At 38.9% G+C, this 20,575-nt stretch overlaps 1 protein-coding gene across 1 annotated transcript in view; it reads right to left on the bottom strand.

Moving 5' to 3' along the window:
* The window catches only part of Asxl1 (ASXL transcriptional regulator 1), a 75,433-nt gene that overhangs the window by 48,930 nt on the left and 5,928 nt on the right, over nucleotides 1-20,575 (bottom strand). Inside the window, 3 exon segments of the mRNA XM_047539654.1 lie at nucleotides 17,445-17,553; nucleotides 18,965-18,967; nucleotides 20,067-20,149. Of these exon segments, the coding sequence (XP_047395610.1) occupies nucleotides 17,445-17,553; nucleotides 18,965-18,967; nucleotides 20,067-20,149 (195 nt within the window).

Consider the following 20,575-nt stretch of genomic DNA (forward strand, 5'->3'; position numbering starts at 1 on the left):
GGAGTTGCTCGTTGGGACGCCCCTCCCCCCGCTGGGGCGGTAGACACGGACAACTGGGATCATGGTGGAGGAGGCGGCTCAGCACATCGCTTGAACTCGGGCAACCACTGGGGCTCCGGGCGGCTGCCTGAGGAGGAGCTGCGTGGCGAGCTGTTTGGACCCAGAACGACCGCTTCTGAACACCGGGGGGGTTGCCTGGAGGAAGAGGGGAAGCGCAGCGGGTCGCTTGGTCTAGGAGAGACTGCATCGGAGCCACGGGCGGTTGCCAGAGGAGGAGCTGCGTGGTGAGTTTGAACTCAGAGCGGGCGCTCCTGAACACCGGGGGACTGCCCGGAGGAAGAGGAGGAGCGCGGCGGGACACTTGGTCTGGGAGTGACTGCATCGGAGCCACGGGCGGCTGCCAGAGGAGGAGCTGCGTGGTGAGCTGTTTGAACTCAGAGCGAGCGCTCCTGAACACCGGGAGGTTGCCCGGAGGAAGAGGAGGAGCGCGGCGGGTTGCTTGACCTAGGAGTGACTGCATCAGAGCCACAGGCAGTTGCCAGAGGAGGACCTGTGTGGCGAGCTGTTTGAACTCAGAACAACTGCTCCAGAACACTGGTGGCCTGCCTGGAGGAGGAGAGTGGTGGGACGCTTGGTCTAGGAGTGACTGCATCAGAGCCACAGGTGGTTGCCAGAGGAGGAGGCGAGTGGTGAGTTGATTGGACTAAAAGCGACCGCTCCTGAACACCGGTGGCCTGCCTGGAGGAGGAGCGTGGTGAGTCACTTGGTCTCGGAGCCACTGCTCCTGAACACCCGGGGGGCTACCCCAAGGAGGAGGAGGAGGAACAGGGCGGGTCACTTGGACTTGGAGTGACTGCCTAGGGCTACGGGTGGTTGGCGGGAGGAGGAGACCCGAAGTGAGTTGTTTGGACTCCTAGTGACTGCGTCGGAAACCGGGCGGCTGTCTGGAGGAGGAGGTGTGTGGCGGGTCTCTGGGTCTCGGAGCTATTGTACGGGGCTCCAGGTGGTGGCTCAGAGGAGGGGCTGCATAGCCAGGCGATTGGTGCAGAGCAAGGTCCCAGGAGCTAGGTGGCTTCTTGCTGGAAGAGCCGCACGGAGACACGCCTAGGGGTGGAGCGAAGTTTCCAGGGCTGCAGGCAGATTCTCTGGGAGAGGCAGCCTAAGGAGACTCGCCTGCGAAGGGTGAGGCTCCCAGGCCCAGGACGTAGGTCCGGGCCCCTGGGATTGTTGCAGAGGAAGACAGCCCAGCCCAGGCAGTAGTTGTAGATTGAGGGGAACCTCTAGGAGGGCAACTGACCAGCGAGACGTCCCCACCGAGTGAGTCTTCCCGAACGGGGGAGGTTTTCCCACAGGGACGGTAAAACCAGAGACACAGGCACAAACAGGCTTTGCCTCAGCCCGCAGTCTAGTTCCCCATTGGATGACCATTGGTCAACAAGTGGAGGCACCTCTGCCCACTAGCAGGGAATATACGCCACCTGAGAGTCACCACCCCTAGAGAGGCAGCTTCGTCGTGGAGCTCTGCATTATCAACCTCCTCCAAGACTTCAGGCTACTGAAGGATAAGAGGGAATATACTAGCAATCTTCAGGGACATTATAAGTTGATAGAGGAAATCTGCAATATCTTAATGACCCACTGATCCCTGAACAATATGAGAAAACAAGGGAAGAAAATGCCCCAAACAAATCTAGATGTTACATCAATAAAATCCAACGACAGCATGGCAGAAGAAATGACAGAAAGGGAGTTCAGAATGTACATAATTAAAATGATTAGGGAAGCAAACGATGAGATGAAAGAGCAAATGCAGGCATTGAACGATCACACCAATCGACAGTTAACAGAGCAAATTCAGGAAGCAAAAGATCATTTCAATAAAGAGTTAGAGATATTGAAAAAAAACCAAACAGAAATCCTTGAAATGAAGGAAACAATAAACCAAATTAAGAACTCCATAGAAAGCATAACCAATAGGATAGAACACCTGGAAGACAGAACTTCAGATATGGATGACAAAATATTTAACCTCGAAAACAAAGTTGAACAAACAGAGAAGATGGTGAGAAATCATGAACAGAATCTCCAAGAACTATGGGATATCATGAAAAGGCCAAATTTGAGAATTATTGGGATTGAGGAAGGCTTAGAGAAACAAACCAAAGGAATGAACAATCTATTTGAAGAAATAATATCAGAAAATTTCCCAAATCTGAAGAATGAAATGGAAAATCAAGTCCAAGAGGCTTATAGGACTCCAAATACACAAAATTACAACAGACCCACACCAAGGCACATCATAATGAAAATACCTAACATATAAAATACAGACAGAATTTTAAAGGCTGTGAGAGAAAAGAACCAGATTACATTCAGGGGGAAGCCAATACGGATATCAACAGATTTTTCAATCCAGACCCTAAAAGCTAGAAGGGCCTGGAACAACATTTTTCAAGCTCTGAAAGAAAATGGATGCCAACCAAGAATCTTATACCCAGCAAAACTTACCTTCAAATTTGACGATGAAATAAAATCATTCCAGGATAAACAAAAGCTAAAAGAATTTACAAAAAGAAAGCCAGCATTACAGAACATTCTCAGCAAAATATTCCATGAGGAAGAGATAAAAAACAAAGAAGCAAATCAGCAAAGGGAGGAATTATCCTAAAGGAACTGTCAAATAAAGGAGGAACCAAGATGTGTCAAAAATTTTAAATATGAACCAAATGACCGGGAATACAAATCATATCTCAATAATAACCCTGAATGTTAATGGCCTGAATTCATCAATCAAAAGACATAGACTGGCAGATTGGATTAAAAAGAAAGATCCAACAATATGTTGCCTGCAAGAGACTCACCTCATAGAAAGAGATACCCATAGACTAAAGGTGAAAGGATGGGGAAAAACATACCATGCACATGGACTCAGCAAAAAAGCTGGAGTATCCATCCTCATTTCAGATAATGTGGACTTCAAGCCAATGTTAGTCAGAAGGGATAAAGAAGGACATTTCATACTGCTTAAGGGAAGCATAAATCAGCAAGATATAACAATCATAAACATCTATGCCCCAAACAGTGGCTCATCCATGTATGTTAAACAAATCCTTCTCAATTTTAGAAACCAAATAGACCATAATACAATAATACTAGGTGATTTTAACACGCCTCTTTCACCACTGGACAGATCTTCCAAACAAAAATTGAACAAAGAAACCATAGATCTCAATAACACAATCAATAATTTAGACTTAACAGACATTTATAGAATATACCATCCAACCAAGAGCGAATACACTTTCTTCTCAGCAGCACATGGATCCTTCTCTAAAATAGACCATATATTATGCCACAAAGCTAATGTCAGCAAATACAAGAAGACAGAGACACTACCTTGTATTCTATCAGATCATAATGGATTGAAGTTACAAATTAATGAAAGAGTAAAAAACAGAAACTACTCCAACACCTGGAGATTAAACAATATGCTACTATATGATGAATGGATAACAGAAGATATTAGGAAGGAAATTAAAAAATTCTTAGAGGTAAACGAGAACAAAGAAACATCATATCAAAATCTCTGGGACACTATGGAAGCAGTACTTAGAGGAAGATTTATTTCATGGAGCGCATTTAATAAAAGAAGTAAAACTCAAAAAATAAATGACCTAACACTACAGCTCAAAGCCCTAGAAAAAGAAGAACAGACCAACACCAAAAGTAGAAGACAGGAAATAGTTAAACTGAGAGCTGAAATCAACGAAATTGAAACGAAAGAAACAATACAAAAAATTGACAAAATAAATAGTTGGTTCTTCGAAAAAATAAACAAAATTGATAAACCTTTAGCCACACTAACAAAGAGAAGACGAGAGAAAACCCAAATCACTAAAATTCGGAATGAACAAGGAAATATCACAACAGACACGACTGAAATACAAAACATAATTAGAAGCTATTTTGAAAATCTATACTCCAACAAAATACAAAATTTCGAAGACATCAACAGGTTTCTAGAGACATATGAATTGCCTACACTGAACGAGGAGGACATACACAATTTAAATAGACCAATTTCAAGTAATGAAATAGAAGAAGTCATCAAAAGCCTTCCAACAAAGAAAAGTCCAGGACCAGATGGGTTCTCAGCCGAGTTCTACAAAACTTTTAAAGAAGAGCTCATTCCAATACTACTCAAAGTATTCCAGAAAATAGAAGAGGAGGGAACTCTCCCAAACTCATTCTATGAAGCCAATATTACCCTGATTCCTAAACCAGACAGAGACACATCAAGGAAAGAAAATTTCAGACCAATATCCTTAATGAACATCGACGCAAAAATTCTAAACAAAATTTTAGCAAATCGCATACAAAAACATATTAAAAAGATAGTGCACCATGATCAAGTGGGTTTCATCCCAGGGATGCAAGGTTGGTTCAACATCAGGAAATCAATAAATGTCATTCAACATATCAATAGACTTAAAGTCAAGAATCACATGATTATTTCGATAGATGCAGAAAAAGCATTTGATAAAATACAGCACCCCTTCATGCTCAAAACACTAGAAAAAATAGGGATAGTGGGAACATTCCTTAACATTGTAAAGGCCATCTATGCTAAACCCATGGCTAATATCATTCTAAATGGTGAAAAACTGAAAGCATTCCCTCTAAAAACTGGAACAAGGCAGGGATGCCCTCTTTCACCACTTCTATTCAATATCGTCCTTGAAACTCTAGCCAGAGCAATTAGACAGACCAAAGAAATTAAAGGGATATGAATAGGAAAAGAAGAACTGAAACTATCCCTATTTGCTGATGATATGATTGTATACTTAAGAGGAACCAGGAAATTCCACCAGAAAACTTTTAGATCTCATAAGTGAATTCAGTAAAGTTGCGGGATACAAGATCAATGCACATAAATCTAAGGCATTTTTATACATAAGCGATGAATCTTCAGAAAGAGAAATTAGGAAAACTACCCCATTCACAATAGCTTCGAAAAAAATAAAGTATTTGGGAATCGATCTCACAAAAGAGGTGAAAGACCTCTACAATGAGAACTACAGAGCACTAAAGAAAGAAATTCAAGAAAACCTTAGAAGATGGAAAGATCTCCCATGTTCTTGGATAGGAAGAATTAATATTGTCAAAATGGCCATACTACCAAAAGTGCTATACAGATTCAATGCAATTCCAATTAAAATCCCAATGATGTACCTTACAGAAATAGAGCAAGCAATTATGAAATTCATCTGGAAGAATAAAAAACCCAGAATAGCTAAAGCAATCCTTGGCAGAAAGAGTGAAGCAGGGGGTATCGCAATACCAGACCTTCAACTCTACTACAAAGCAATAGTAACAAAAACGGCATGGTATTGGTACCAAAATAGAAAGGTGGATCAATGGTACAGAATAGAGGACACGGACACAAACCCAAATAAATACAATTTTCTCATACTAGACAAAGGGTCCAAAAATATGCAATGGAGAAAAGATAGCCTCTTCAACAAATGGTGCTGGGAGAATTGGAAATCCATATGCAACAGAATGAAACTAAACCCATATCTCTCACCATGCACGAAACTAAACTCAAAATGGATTAAGGATCTCGGAATCAGACCAGAGACCTTGCATCTTATAGAAGAAAAAGTAGGTCCAGAGCTTCAACATGTCGGCTTAGGACCAGACTTCCTCAACAGGACTCCCATAGCACAAGAAATAAAAGCAAGAATTAATAACTGGGATAGATTCAAACTAAAAAGCTTTCTCTCAGCAAAGGAAACTATCAGCAATGCGAAGAAAGAGCCTACAGAGTGGGAGAAAATCTATGCCAATCATACTTCAGATAGAGCGCTAATCTCCAGAATCTATAAAGAACTCAAAAAACTCTACACCAAGAATGTAAATAATCCAATTGACAAATGGGCTAAGGAAATGAATAGACACTTCACAGAAGAAGATATACAAGCAATCAACAAACATATGGAAAAATGTTCAACATCTCTAGTAATAAGAGAAATGCAAATCAAAACCACCCTAAGATTCCATCTCACCCCAACTAGAATGGCGATTATCAAGAATACAAGCAACAACAGGTGTTGGCGAGGATGTGGCGAAAAAGGAACACTCATACATTGCTGGTGGGGCTGCAAATTAGTGCAGCCACTCTGGAAAGCAGTGTGGAGATTCCTTAGAAAACTTGGAATGGAACCACCATTTGACCCAGCTATCCCACTCCTTGGCCTATACCCAAAGGACTTAAAATCAGCATATTACAGAGATACAGCCACATCAATGTTCATAGCTGCTCAATTCACAATAGCCAGATTGTGGAACCAACCTAGATGTCCTTCAATTGATGAATGGATAAAGAAAATGTGGTATATATATCCAATGGAATATTACTCATCCATAAAGAATGATAAAATTATGGCATTTGCAGGCAAATGGATGAAACTGGAGAATATCATGCTAAGTGAGATAAGCCAATCTCAAAAAACCAAAGGAAGAATGATATCGCTAATAAGTGGATGATGACACATAATGGGGGGTGGGAAGGGTTAGTGTTGGGGTGGAGTTGGGCTTAGGGAGGGGGGCAGGAATGGAGGAAGGAAGGACTATATAGATGGAGGGGAGGGGTGGGAGGGGTGGGGGGAAGGGAAAAAAATGGCAGAATGAATCAAACAACATTACCCTATGTAAATTTATGATTACACAAATGGTATGCCTTTACGCCATGTACAAACAGAGAAACAACATGTATCCCATTTGTTTACAATAAAAAAAAAAAAAAAGAAAAGAACAATAAGGGCTGGGGTTGTAGCTCAGTGGCAAAGCACTTGCCTAGCATCTGTAAGGCACAGGGTTCGATTCTCAGCACCCCATATAAATAAATAAAATCAAGGTCCATTGACAATTAAAAAAAATACACACATGTAAATAATTTTTAAAACAAGAATAGGAACAATAATAAATGCTGGAGAGCATCCTCTCCAGTATTTACGTGGACACTGCTGGTAGAATTGTAAACATAACCACTATGGAGGGCTGGGGTTGCGGCTCAGCAGTAGAATACTTGCCTAGCAAATGTGAGGCCCTGGGTTCAATTCTCAGCACCACATTAAAAAAATAAAATAAAACAAGGTATTTTGTCTATCTACAACTAAAAATATATTAAAAAATAAAAACATAAGCACTATGGAAATCAGCATGGAGGCTTTCCAAAAGACTAGACATGGAACCACCACATGACCCAGCTATACCATTCAGTATTTACCCTAAAGAATTGAAGTCATCACACTATAGTGATACATGCAGACCCATGTTTATAGCAGCACAATTCACAATAGCCAAGTTATGGAACCAGCCTAAGTGTTTATCAACACATGAATGGATGAAGAAAATGTGGTACATATGCACAAAGGAGTTTTATTCACCTATAAAGAAAATGAAAATATGTAATTTGCAGGAAAATGGATGGAACTTAAGGACATTATGTTAAGCAAAATAAGCCAAACTTAGAAGGTCAAAGGTAGTATGTTCTCTCTCATGAGGAAACTAGAGAGGAAAAAGAAAGGTGGGGGGATTTCAGGAAAATCAAAGAAGGGATATCAGTAGAATAGAGGGAAAAGACCAGGAGGAAGCGGAAGGGGAAGGACAGGGAGAAATACTGGGGAATAATATGGCCAAATCACACTGTTATATTGTGTGCGTGTACAAATATGTAATAGCAAATCCCACCATTATGTATAGCAATAATGCACCAATTAAAAAGGAGGAGGGGTTGGGTTATGGCTCAGTGGTAGAGCGCTTATCTAGCATGTATGAGGCAGTGGGTTCAATTCTCAGCACCACATATAAATAAGTGAATAAAATAAAGGTTTATCAACATCTTAAAAAAAAAAAATCAGTACCAAAAAGGGGGAGGGGATCAAATGGAAAAAAAAAAAAAAAAACTTCACAGGCCAGTACACTTGTACACTAAAAAGAGTGAATGTTTCTTATATATAAATTGTGGCAACTTAAAAAAAGGAAAAAACAAGCTACTAGTTTACACCCACCATACTCAGGCTGTGGAACAACAAGAATTCTCATATACTGGGCTGGGGAGATAGCTCAGTTGGTAGAGTGCTTGCCTTGCAAGCACAACGCCCTGGGTTCAATCCCCAGCACTGCAAAAAAATAAATAAATAAATAAAAAAGAATTCTCATATACTATTAAGAGTACAAATTCATACCATCACTTAGAAAATCAGATGGACTACCTAGTAATGACAATTGGGGCAAAAACTACTACTCAGTCCCATTCCCAGGAACATACACCCCTGGAGAAGCTAATGACTGTACCAGAAGACATGCACTCAATGCAGCACTGTTAATTACATCAAGAACCAGAAATGAACAAACATACTAAATGCGCATCACAAGATAGCACACACCAAGTATGATGTATTTCGTTAAATAATATTTTTAAAAGCATGTCACGTGGGTATGGAGAGGACAGGGTACACTTTGAGCAAAGAGGTTTGGAATTAAGGCATGCAGGTATTAGAGGGTAAGGCATTTCACATGAAACAGCAAAAGCAAAATCCCTGAGAGGAACAGTACCAGCAAAGGCAAAGATCACCAAAAGGCCAGGGCATTTAAGAAACAGAATGAACCAGGATCATGACATGACCATAAGAGCAATAAATAGGGGCTGACTTCAAGGCTGATGGCACCCAAGGTTTCTGATCTAAACAACTTAAAATATGGAGTTTGAAGTATAATACTCCCATGCTTTATGCATGTCATAAGTTTTATGTGTTCTTTTACTTACTTTTTTTTTTTTAAGTGGAGTTCCCATTTATAAGCAAGACAAGAGAAGAACAAGTCTGGGGTTAAAAAAAATATATATGAGATTGGTTTTATATTTAATTCTGAGATGCCATCACACATGCAGAGAGAGATACTGAGAAAGTAACTGGATACACAGGACTGATGATCTGAGAGGAACAGCCAGAGTTGCAATATAACTTGGAAGTCTTCAATGACAGAGAAACAGATGGAGAAGCAAAGGAGAAAAAGTTAAAGCACACAATGAGATCTAAGTACTATAATCTGAAATCCTGAAAAGAACTAAGTAAATACATGCTTTCTGTCACTGGTCCCCAAACTCCAGACAAGATCAGAACCTAAACCAAGGACCAGGACAGACAAGGATGAGGTACAGCAGATAAGCACTGAAAAAATGGGAGATTGTTAAGGGTCTGCAATAGAAGGAGATAGACACTTTTACCCCAGCACCATGTATCTAAAAAGTAACCACTTTCCCACTTCTGCAGTACACAAGTGAGACCACAAAACCACAATGCACAGAATTTCCCACCAGTAAGAGCCTGACACTCTTAAGCATTAACCCTCAACCAAGGATCACCAACATTTAAATTAAACTGAGATGCGAAAGAAACAAGGCACAACAAACAGAAAAAGCATGAGCTATGTAGTTTTAAATAATATTTAAAATTTTTATTTGTGTTATGAAAGATTTCTAACATAAAATTAGATATTGATAATATCAAAACACACACCTAGGTACCTACCACCCAGAAAAAAATAAAAATAAAAAATGGTTTCCCAGACCAGAGAAACATGAATCCCTAACTCAAATTGTACAGGGTGAATCAAAACCCACACCCAAGGTACATAATTGTGGAAAAGATTCTAAAAGTTGTCTAGGGGGAAAAACAGTAAATGGGAATAGGAAGGGGAACACACAAAAGATCGGGAATCAAGCCAGGTACAGTGGCACACATGTATAATCCCTGCAACCTGGGAGGCTGAGGCAGGAGGATCACGAGTTCAAAGTCAGTCTCAGCAACTTAGGGAGGCTATTCTGGTTTGGATGTGAGCTGTCCCAAAAAGTTCACTTGTGAGACAATGCAAGAAGGTTCAGAGGAGAAATGTGAGAGCCTTAACCCAATCAGTGAATTAATCCCCTGAATGGGATTAACCGAGTGGTGACTGAAGGCTGGTAGGGTGTGGCTGGAGGAGGTGGGAATTGGAGGCAAGGCTTTGGGGTATATATTTGTATCTGGCAAGTAGAGAACTCTCTCTTTGGCTCAAGGATCTCAAAAGCTACTTCTGCTTAACAATGACACAAACTTTCATTAAAGAGAGTAAAAATGACATTTTGGGAAATACCAAAGAACTCATGATAAAATACTTCAAAAAGGGGTTGGGGATATAGCTCAGTCAGTAGAGTGCTTGCCTTGCAAGCACAAGGCCCTGGGTTCGATCCCCATTACCGCAAAAAAAAAAAAAAAATAATTCAAAAAGATGAAAACCTGAAGAAAAACTTTTTATTCCAAATTGACATAACAAAAAGAAATCAAACTCAAAGGTCCCTAGGAACCTGGGTTCTAGTTCCAACTCACCCTCATGGATTTCTCACACAGAAAAATGGTAATAGATAAATCATTTAATCTGTCAGACGGTCAGTTTTCTATCTGTAAATTTAAAAAGGACTGGATGACTTGAGGTTTCCTCCACCATTAACATTCTAGGAGTCTAAACATTAAAAATATACAAGTTCTATCTACACTACAAAAGATATTGCCTAAAATTATTACATTTTAATTCAAAGTAAAAATTATTATTATTTTTTTGGACAAGATGATTGAAGTTCAGCCTGGTGTGGTGGAGCACACCTATAATCCCAGGAGCCAAGGCAGGAAGATCACAAGTTTGAGGCCAGTTTCAGCAATTTAGCAAGAACCTTGCCACAAAAATAAAATTTAAAAAAGGGCTGGAATATAGCTCAAGAGTTAGAATGGTTCTGGGATCAACCCCCTCCCTCTGGCAAAAAAAGAAAGAGGTGATTAAAGTTCAAAACTCTAAAAGGAATATTTTTTAAATACCTAGCCAGGCATGGTAGCACACACCTGTAATCCCAGAAACTGGGGAGGCTAAGAAAGGAGGATCACAAGTTCAAAGTCAGCCTCAGCAACTTAGTGAAGTCCTAAGTAATTTAATAAGAGCCTGTCTCAAAATAAAATATAAAAAGGCCAGGGATGTGGCTCAGTAGATAACCGTCCTTGGGTTCAATCCCTGGTACCAAAAATAAATAAATATATCACCTAAAAATTTTAAACTTTCCAATGGCTGTTTCTTCCTTCAGTTATTGAAAGGAACTAGATTGCAGTATGTATAGCCAGGGAAAGAAAGATTTCTAACGTCAACAGATTCTTTCACAGACTTAGAACTGCTCCACAGGGGCAGGGGAGAAGGGGGTGGGCAGTGCACTCTTAGATGTTAACTTGATAAGGAGAAAAAGATAACTCAAAATATGCATATTCTATAACAAAAACTAATATGAAAGCAAGGTGAAAATGAGAATGAACTGGCTTAACATTTTGGTAACACCATATTTTCATTCAGTCAATATTTATTAAGTACCTACTATGTGCCAAACATGACATAAGCTACAATGAAAAAACAAATCCCTGCATTTACTTAGCATCTAGTGGTAGGATGCCAAAGATAAGTAACCAAACCAAACAATCAAGGTAATTTGGGATACTGATAGGGCTCTGAAACAAAAAAAGTAAAACCATTATAATGCTGTGGAATTAGATTAGTAGTTTGTTAGGATTTGGAACTAGAATTCTCCTAAAAGTTCATATGCTGAAGGCTTGGTTCCCAGTGCAGCAACACTCAGAGGTGGGACTTCTGGAAAGTGACTGTATCAAGAGGGCTCTAACATTATCACTGGATTAATTCACTGACAGAACCATAATTTGATGCCACTATTGGGGATGGTGGAGAATGTAGGAGGAGGTGGGACCTAAATGGAGAAAGTGGGTCACTGGGGACAAGCCCTGGAAGGGTATATATATCTTGTCCCCAGCCCCATCTTTGCTCACTCTTTCTTGCCCAGTTTTCCTCCACCATCTGCCACAATGTTCTGCCTTGCCTCAAATACAAAGCAATGGAGCCAATCAATCATGGACAGAAACCATGAGCCAAAATGAATTTATCCTCCTCCTCAGGTATTCTGTCCAAGTGACAAGAAGATAACTAACACATAGTAAAAGCGTCACTGACAAGACACTGTTGAACAGAAACCCAAATGACAAGTTTCCAGCTTTCTAGGCAGCAGAACTATCAAGTGCAATGGGCCTGCAGTGTACCTAAGTCTAAGGTGATTGAGAAACAGACTAAGCCTGAGTAGCTGAAGGATATTTAATGACCACAGGAAAGTGCTAAGAGAATAATTTAGAGAAAAAGGCAAAGACCAAGCAGGAGAGTGACATGATATAATCTGCATTTTAAACCTTTTTTTTTTTTTTTTTTTGGTTCCAGGGACTGAACCCAAAGGTGCTTAACCACTGATCAGTTTATTTTGAGACAGGGTCTCGCTAAATTGCTGAGGCTGGCTTTCAACTTGTGATCCTCTTGTCTCAGCCTCCAGAGCTGCTGGGATTACAGGCCTGTGCCACAGGGCCCAGCCTAATTTGCATTTTAAAAAGAGGCAAGAGGCCACTGTTTGCTATGTACTTATCATATATCAAAATGGATTCTGCTATATACTTTCAAATAACAGGCTCTATCTAAATCTGAGCTTACTCCTCTCCTTATTCTCGGTATTTATGGTGACATAAGTAGTTCTGAAACTGCTGGTAAGAGTGGAGTTGTGCATAAAAATTTTAATTGTAGTTACTTAAACACTGGAAGAATACAACAATTATGTCCTTCACTTCTCCCTTTGCTTTTTCCTTTCTTTTATTTGCAAACCATTGACTTTAATGTAAGGATACTTCAAATGTAGTCAACTATTTCTTTTACAAAGCTTTTTTCCTATACTTTACATATTCTATACATTGAAGTATCAACTGAGCTTATAAACTAAGAAAAAAGACCTTAAAGACTGAGCTCTCTAACAGTTGAGGTATAATAAATGGTAACAGTCATAAGTGACAACACTGAGCATAATTCCATAACAAAATGGAGTAAGACCACTGCAGATATTACTAACAATGAGTTCTAGAATGACCATTCACTAACCCTACAGTTTAAATTCATCAGTGATAAAACCAGGGTCACAACAGAAACACAGTAGTTCAGTATCAAAGAACTAAAACAGAACACTACTAAGGAGTCCACAATGGTTTTATGGCCAACAGGAAATCCAAGGCATAAAAAATAATATAAATCCTACCTCTAATTAGGCAATGATCAACACTAACTTAAGGAAAGCACTTAGAATCTGTAATTCAAAAGAGAGGTGGATGCATCTATTCCATCCATCCTAAGACTAGCACTAAGTACCAATCCGACTTTCTACACATAAAAGGTTGAACATACCAGAACAACTTTTATCAGAGAAGGAACCCTGTGGCATACCCAAAATATACTCCCTGCTTATCAGTAAACCTTTGGTAAGCATGAGTAAGGGCCCACATATGTATCCAGAACTGGGGAAAAAAAATTCTTATTTTCAAATAAGTAGCACAATCACATGGATAAAATAAAACTTTGATCTTGACAGCTCATCAAAAGAGATTTCAAAATCGTAAGAAGAAAAACTACCAACCCATTCTGCACACAAGCAGAGGGAAAACTTAAGTTAAGAAAATCCCAAAGGATCTCAAAGGATCATTAGAACCTTGAAATGTGAGTTGAATAACTGGTGTCCTTTGTCCCTTATTATAGGCAAGATTTTAACCAAACTAGCCCTTGGTAGATCATTAGGCAAAACGTCCCAACACTTCCATCATTTACTGCTAGGTAGATTTGGGTCACAACCTGAGATAGTACACATAATCTAGGCACTAAAAAACATAAAGGAATTTGGAAATAACTAAGATTCCTACACTTTTTTTTTTTTTTTTTTTTTTTTTTTTTTTGGCGGTACTGGGGATCAAACCCAGGGCCTTGTGCTTGCAAGGCAAGCACTCTACCAGCTGAGCTATCTCCCCAGCCCAGATTCCTACATTTTTAAAATATTTTTTTAAAGATGTTGCTAGACCCTTATTTTATTCGTTTATTTACATGCAGTGCTGAGAACTGAACCCAGTGCCTCACACACACCAGGCAAGCGCTCTACCACTGAGCCTCAGCCCCATCCCAGATTCCTACACTTTTAATCCTTTAAAAATGTATTCAGTTCTCCACAACTGGCCTGGGTTGTTAAAAAACATCAATACCATGTAAGACAAAAGAAAGTAAGGGAACTATTATACGTAACATTATATGACAAACAAATGTAATGCATGAATCCCAACTGGATACAGGATTTTACAAAGTCATAAACATTTTTGGAACAACTAGGGAAAATTTTGAATAGGGATAATATGTACTTTCAATGCTTATGCCGGAAAAAGTCCTTGTTCTTAAAACATACACTCTTTAAAATATTAAAGGTGAACTGCCATGTCTATACCTAGCAATTCCAAATGATTCTGAAAAAAAAAAAAAAAATGCATGTAGAGTGGGATAAGGCAAATGTGAAAAACTAGTACAATTCACTGTAGTATTCCTTCAATTTTTTTGTAGGTTTAAAATTTTTCAAAAATTTTTTAAGAAGGATAAAAAAGAAAAAAAATGTACTTAATACCACCTTTGACTTGAGAGTTTATTGGGCAGACCTGAGATCTCAGGTGATCAAGACAGTATCAGCTGGTTGTTTTTTTAATATCCTTTCTCCCTTCTTCCTGAATGAAGTAAATGCCTATGCAACTTCTTGGAGACAGTGTAGTGTTTATGAGGTACTTAACAAGAGACTAATAAATTACCACCTATTCATAACCTGAATTTGGAATGCTTACAAAAGTTTTGTGAAAGAATAAAGTATATTTATATAATCATCATGGGAAATAGCTCAAATATATATTAACCCATGAATTTCCAAGTTTTTTTCTGGAACATATTTATTTCAAAGTTACCATAAGTGGTATATTTGTTGCTCAATATAGTTTTTATGGATGTTCCACATCTGATATGGTAGAACAAAATGGTTTACTGAATAAAGTAAATACAAAGATATAAAGAAAGTATGGTCCACTGTTTTCACACATTAACATAAATTATTTAGGTTACAGGTAGCAGAATTTTACAGGTTACTTTCACTTTCTCTGTTGTATTTTGCTTTCTGTTACATCTGCATATACTGCCTTTTCTGATAGGTCAAAAATACTGAGAAGTGGGCTGGGGAGATAGCTCAGTTGGTAAAGTGCTTGCCTTGCAAGCACAAAGCCGTGGGTTCGATTCCCGGCACCACAAAAAAAAAAAAAAAAAAAACTGAGAAAATACACAATTCACTGAACAGGTAATTAACCAAATTAAAATTCTACTGAAGTCACAGGAAGAGACAGCTAGACACTAGAGGCAGATTTAGACATAGTTTCATTGAAATTATGAGCCATATTTATCATCACGTCAAAAGAAAAAGATAAAGTACCAGAACGTAGCCATTACTCACCAATTCATTCATTAAATACACATCTAATACCACAGATCCTGAAATAAGTAAGATATACTCTATACCCTCCTCACTGAGTTTACAGTCTAACTGGAGGAACCAGACAAGCAAACCATTAATCCAAAAAGGACACAAACAGAAGTGATGCTCACAGATGCTCAAGGTCAATGAGCAATATGCTGTGAAGGTTAAGCAAGGTAAGTCAAAGGTCATGTCCTGAGCTCATCTTCAATCAACGTACCTCTGGATGTGGACTGCAGACTAACACGACAGCCCTAAGCCTGTGCAGGTTCCTACAATGGTGTTTACTCAGACATATTAAAATTAAAAGAAGCCAGCATGGTGGTGCATGCCTATAAAACCAGCAATTCAAGAGGCAGAGGCAGGAGGACCACAATTTGAAGGCCAGCCTGGGTAACTTAGTGAGACCCTATCTCAAAATAAAATTTAAAGTGGGGAGAGGGGCTGGGGTTATGGCTCAGTGGTAGGGTTGAATCCTCAGCACCACATAAAAAAACAAATAAGCAAAATAAAGTTTAAATTCTTTAAAAAAAAAAAAAACTCTAAAAAAAATAATAATACAGTGGGGGGAGGGAAGACTGGTGATATAGCTCAGTGGTTAAGCGCCCCTGGGTTCAATCCCCAATACTAAAATAAATAAATCAGTATCCCCACTCAATACAGTGGTGTAGGCCTATGTCAGTGATTCGTGAGGCTGAGACAGGAAGAACCCAAGTTTAAGGATCGCCTTGGCAATTTAGCAAAACCCTGTCTCAAAATAAAAAGGGCTAGTGATATAAATCAGTGGTAAAGTGCCCCTAGGTTTAATCCCCTGTAAAAACCAGCTGTTTTTGTAAATAGAACATCTGTAATTAAACCCTCCTTTATTAGAACACAACCTGATCCATTCATTTGTGTATGGACTACAGCTGCTCTGCTACTACAATGGCAGAGTTGAGAGTAGTTATGATAGAGACAATACAGTCCACAAAACTTATTATTTCTTTTATGGCCTTTACACAAAACGTCTGCAGACTCATGGTCCAAATGACAGTCAAATACATCAGAAATAGTAGAAAAATAATTACCCTCTTCATTTCAGCCCAACTTAACATAAATTCTATCTTTGTAATTAGTGTCACTTAGTAAATAGTAATGTTCACATTTCAGTTATTTTCCATAGAGTAGGTATTACTTTAGCTGCCCAATAATTTATCCTTCACAACATTATTACAAACAAAATCCTAATTAAGGCACATTTGCAATTATCCCCAGGCATACTTAGCTTTCAATTGCATATAATCTATAAAGATATAGACAAGCAAAGTTGAACACAGAAACAATAGCTAATAGAACTTAACTCCTAATACTCCATTCACACTATTATATCTCAAAAGTGCCATTAAGGTCCAACAGCATCAGTGTCACCTGACTGCTTATTAGAAAAGCAAATTCAGGGGCTGGGGAGATAGCTCAGCTGGTAGAGTGCTTGCCTTGCAAGCACAAGGCCCTGAGTTCGATCCCCAGTACCGCAAAAAAAAAAAAAAAAAAAAAAAAAAAAAAAAAAAATTCAGAGCCAGGCATGGTGGCGCACATCTGTAATCCCAGTGACTCCAGGGGGCTGAGGCAGGAGGATTGCAAGTTCAAGGCCAGCCTCGGCAACTTAGCAAGGCCCTGTCTCAGAATAAAATATAAAAAGAGCCAGGGATGTAGCTCAGTGGTAAAGTGCCCCTGGGTTCAATCCCCAGTTCCAAAAAGAGAAAAAAAAGGGCTAGGGATATAACTCAGTTGATAGAGTGCTTGCCTTGTAAGCACAAGGCCCTGGGTTCAATCCCCAGCACCACAAAAAAAAAAAAAAAAAAAAAAAAAAAAAAAAAAAAAGAAAAACAAATTGATGAAACCTACCAGGTGATTCTTATGCACATCAAGTCTTGAGAACCACTATACTAAAATAGCTCATATTACTTACCTTGAGTGTGAAAAGGCTGATTCGGCCAGGCAATTTAAAAAACAGCCCTTCTCCTCCTCTTGAATTGGAATGTAACATGGCATTGAGGCATGCAAGAGGGGATGTCCCACTGTAAAACACAAATGGATGGATGAGGGTCATATAAAACCATATGCCTACTAACCACAGACCCAACTTCTCCAACTCATTTTTAAATTGAGAAGCAGCAGAACAAGAATAAAGAAAAGATCCCATAACAACAATTCTATAAAAACTAGTAAAGAATAACCAACTGATATTCACATATATCATACTCAGAAGATCTGGGGTGAGAAATGTGATGTGATACTCAAAATCAGCATCTAATACTACGGGTTTTCTGAGACTATGAACCAAATTCCCAAGAAATTTAGGAAAACCACAGAGATTATTCTTTTTCCAGTTATATTTTAATAAAATTTTAAAAGTTACATCTTAATTGTACTATCAAAAACAAAACTGAGTTTCCTAGCCTCTACATTTCAACCTACATATGCTCAGAACATAACATTGATAATGCCACATAACATAATCAACACAGAGACCACAGAATCAATGGCGTTGTCCCAATAATACAAGCGCACCTTTTATTTCTTCTGTTAAATATTTTCTAACAAGCACCCAAAAGGAACAGTATTTCATTTGCTTTCTCTCTGTTGGGAAGGGGATGGTTGCATTTTATTCTACCTACTCAAGAACAATCATTTAAATTTGCAAAAGGAAAAGTCAGGCAAATGGATATGGTACCCAGTAATGCTTAAACATTAAACAAAAATGAGAGCATATTAAGTTGTTTCCTGGTCCCTGCCACAACAGATCACAAAATGACAATTAAGATAGAGGCTACTTACTAAATCTTAAAAAGTAAAAAAACAGTTAAAAATATAAATGCCTGTTAATACCAAGTTTGGGACTAGCACATTAATGACAGCATCCACCTATTCATCTTGTCATCCCTCTCCCCAGCATGTTAAAACACAAATATCTTAAGTAAAGCCTCTTGGTATTTTTCAGAATTTACACAGAGGCCCTAATTTACAGTGTTAAAAATAAATTCTGGGGCTGGGGATATAGTTCAGTTGGTAGAGTGCCTGCCTCGCAAGCACAAGGCCCTGGGTTCAATCCCCAGCACTGCAAAAAAAAAAAAAAAAAAAAAAAAAAAAAAAAAAAATTCTGTGTAAAAAAAGTCATTAAAAAATTATTATTTATTGCATTCTGGAACACACTGGATACTATTAAAACTTTCACCAAGAATCAATCCTTAAAAATAACCTGGTACAGAATCTGGAGCATCAAGTGGGTGTGCTAGCATCTCAGCTACAAGAGGGAACGGCATGTTGGCAGATCCTTCTGTAACTCCTACACACTATACCTCTGTCTACAAATGACAGAAATGCTCACTCATCACGAACCACCTTGACTGCTTCATAATTCCTACAAGAGCAAGAAGCAGAAACAAGTTAAGATTCTCAATTTCATCTGTACCAAAAGAACTAATTTACCTTCTATAGGCATAGTGGTCCAACAGCAGTGCAGACAGCAGCAAGATGGTAAATAGCCCATGAAAACAAAAATAAAGCACAATTATAACACTACACAGTGCATAGGTATAAGCTGAATAAATACAACCTAGGTAATTCTATCTTCCCTCCCCACTAAACATTAATTCAAGAATGTTTTATCTGACAGTTGGAAAGGAAGTACCTTTTGATCCTAAAAGGTTAATTCAAGCAGCAAAGCTTAACCAGCAAAAACATCGTTTATTTTGAGAACCAACAAGGGACTGTGTTTTGCTCTCCTGTCTCCTCCAATTAAAAAAAAAAAAAAAGGCAGCTGGGCACAATGGCACATGCCTGTAATCTTAGTGACTCAGGAGGCTAGGAAGGTTGCAAGTTTGAGGTCTCAGCCATTTAGTGAAACCCTCAGCAACAGTGAGACCGTGTATCAAAATAAAAATTACAAAGGGCTGGGGATGTAGTTAAGTGGTAAAGAACCCCTGGGTTAGATCTCCAGTACTAAAAACAAACAAAAAGTTCCAGGTAAGGTGAAAAGAGGCAAGGATTAAGGACAGTCTCTGGCCTTCCTGCCTGCATATCACTCTAGTTCTAACCTGTTGCTTTTCTATGAAAACTACATCTTAAGTTATGAAAACCAAGAAATCAAGATCACTCTAAAATTCAATATATTCATATCATAAATAGATAGGGGGGCAGCTAGGGATTTTATGCAAATGAGACCACCCATCTTTGAATCTAAAGGAAAGGACTGATGATAGAGCATTAAAAGAACAGTGATTTAAGACACAGCAGTCTATTAGGGCCTGCCCCATTCTCTGTTTGAAACTTACTAAACAGAATACAAGAGAAAATATGCCCTAACTCCTGACAGAAAAAGCTCCATGTCAAGACCTAGGGGAGGGCAAAGGCAGGATAAGGCACTGTACCCACTCCCACCCTCCACTCAGAGGGTCATAGATAGTTCAACTACCACTAGACACACAAGCACAGATGTATAAACGGGTAGACTTACACAGATCACTGCACAACTACAGAAAGACACAAGTCCTATGAAATCCTCATGTTAAGCATCAAGAGCAATACAAACCTCATTTCCTTTAGTCCTTCTGCCTCTATGACCTGCAGAATCTGTTTTGGTGTCATTGGAGCATCCGAGTAGTTTTCTAATACCTGAAGAAATATAAATGTCCTGATTTCAGTGTGCAATTTCCATTTATATCCATCAATCTATATCATGGGCTACAGTTCTGCTATGATATACTGCTAGTGACAGTTTCTAGTTTTTCCATAGTTAAAATTAATTCAAGGCTGAGGATGTAGCTCAGTGGCAGAGCACTTGCCCAGTGAGGCCCTAGGTTCAATCCCCAGCACAGGAAAGAAATTCACTTTGGGAACCAAATTACATGTATCAACTATACCAAAATTTGCTGATATGTCCAAATTTTCTATTCTAAGGACACCTATATTCTTTAATTTGGGGGGGGGGGGTTACTGGGAATTAAACCAAAGGATGCTTTATACCACTGAGACCACTGAACTACATCCCCAGGGTCTTTTTTTTTTTTTTTTTTTTTTGAGACAGGGTCTTGTTAAGTT

Source organism: Sciurus carolinensis, chromosome 2 (assembly GCF_902686445.1).
Source record: "Sciurus carolinensis chromosome 2, mSciCar1.2, whole genome shotgun sequence".
NCBI lineage: Eukaryota > Metazoa > Chordata > Mammalia > Rodentia > Sciuridae > Sciurus > Sciurus carolinensis.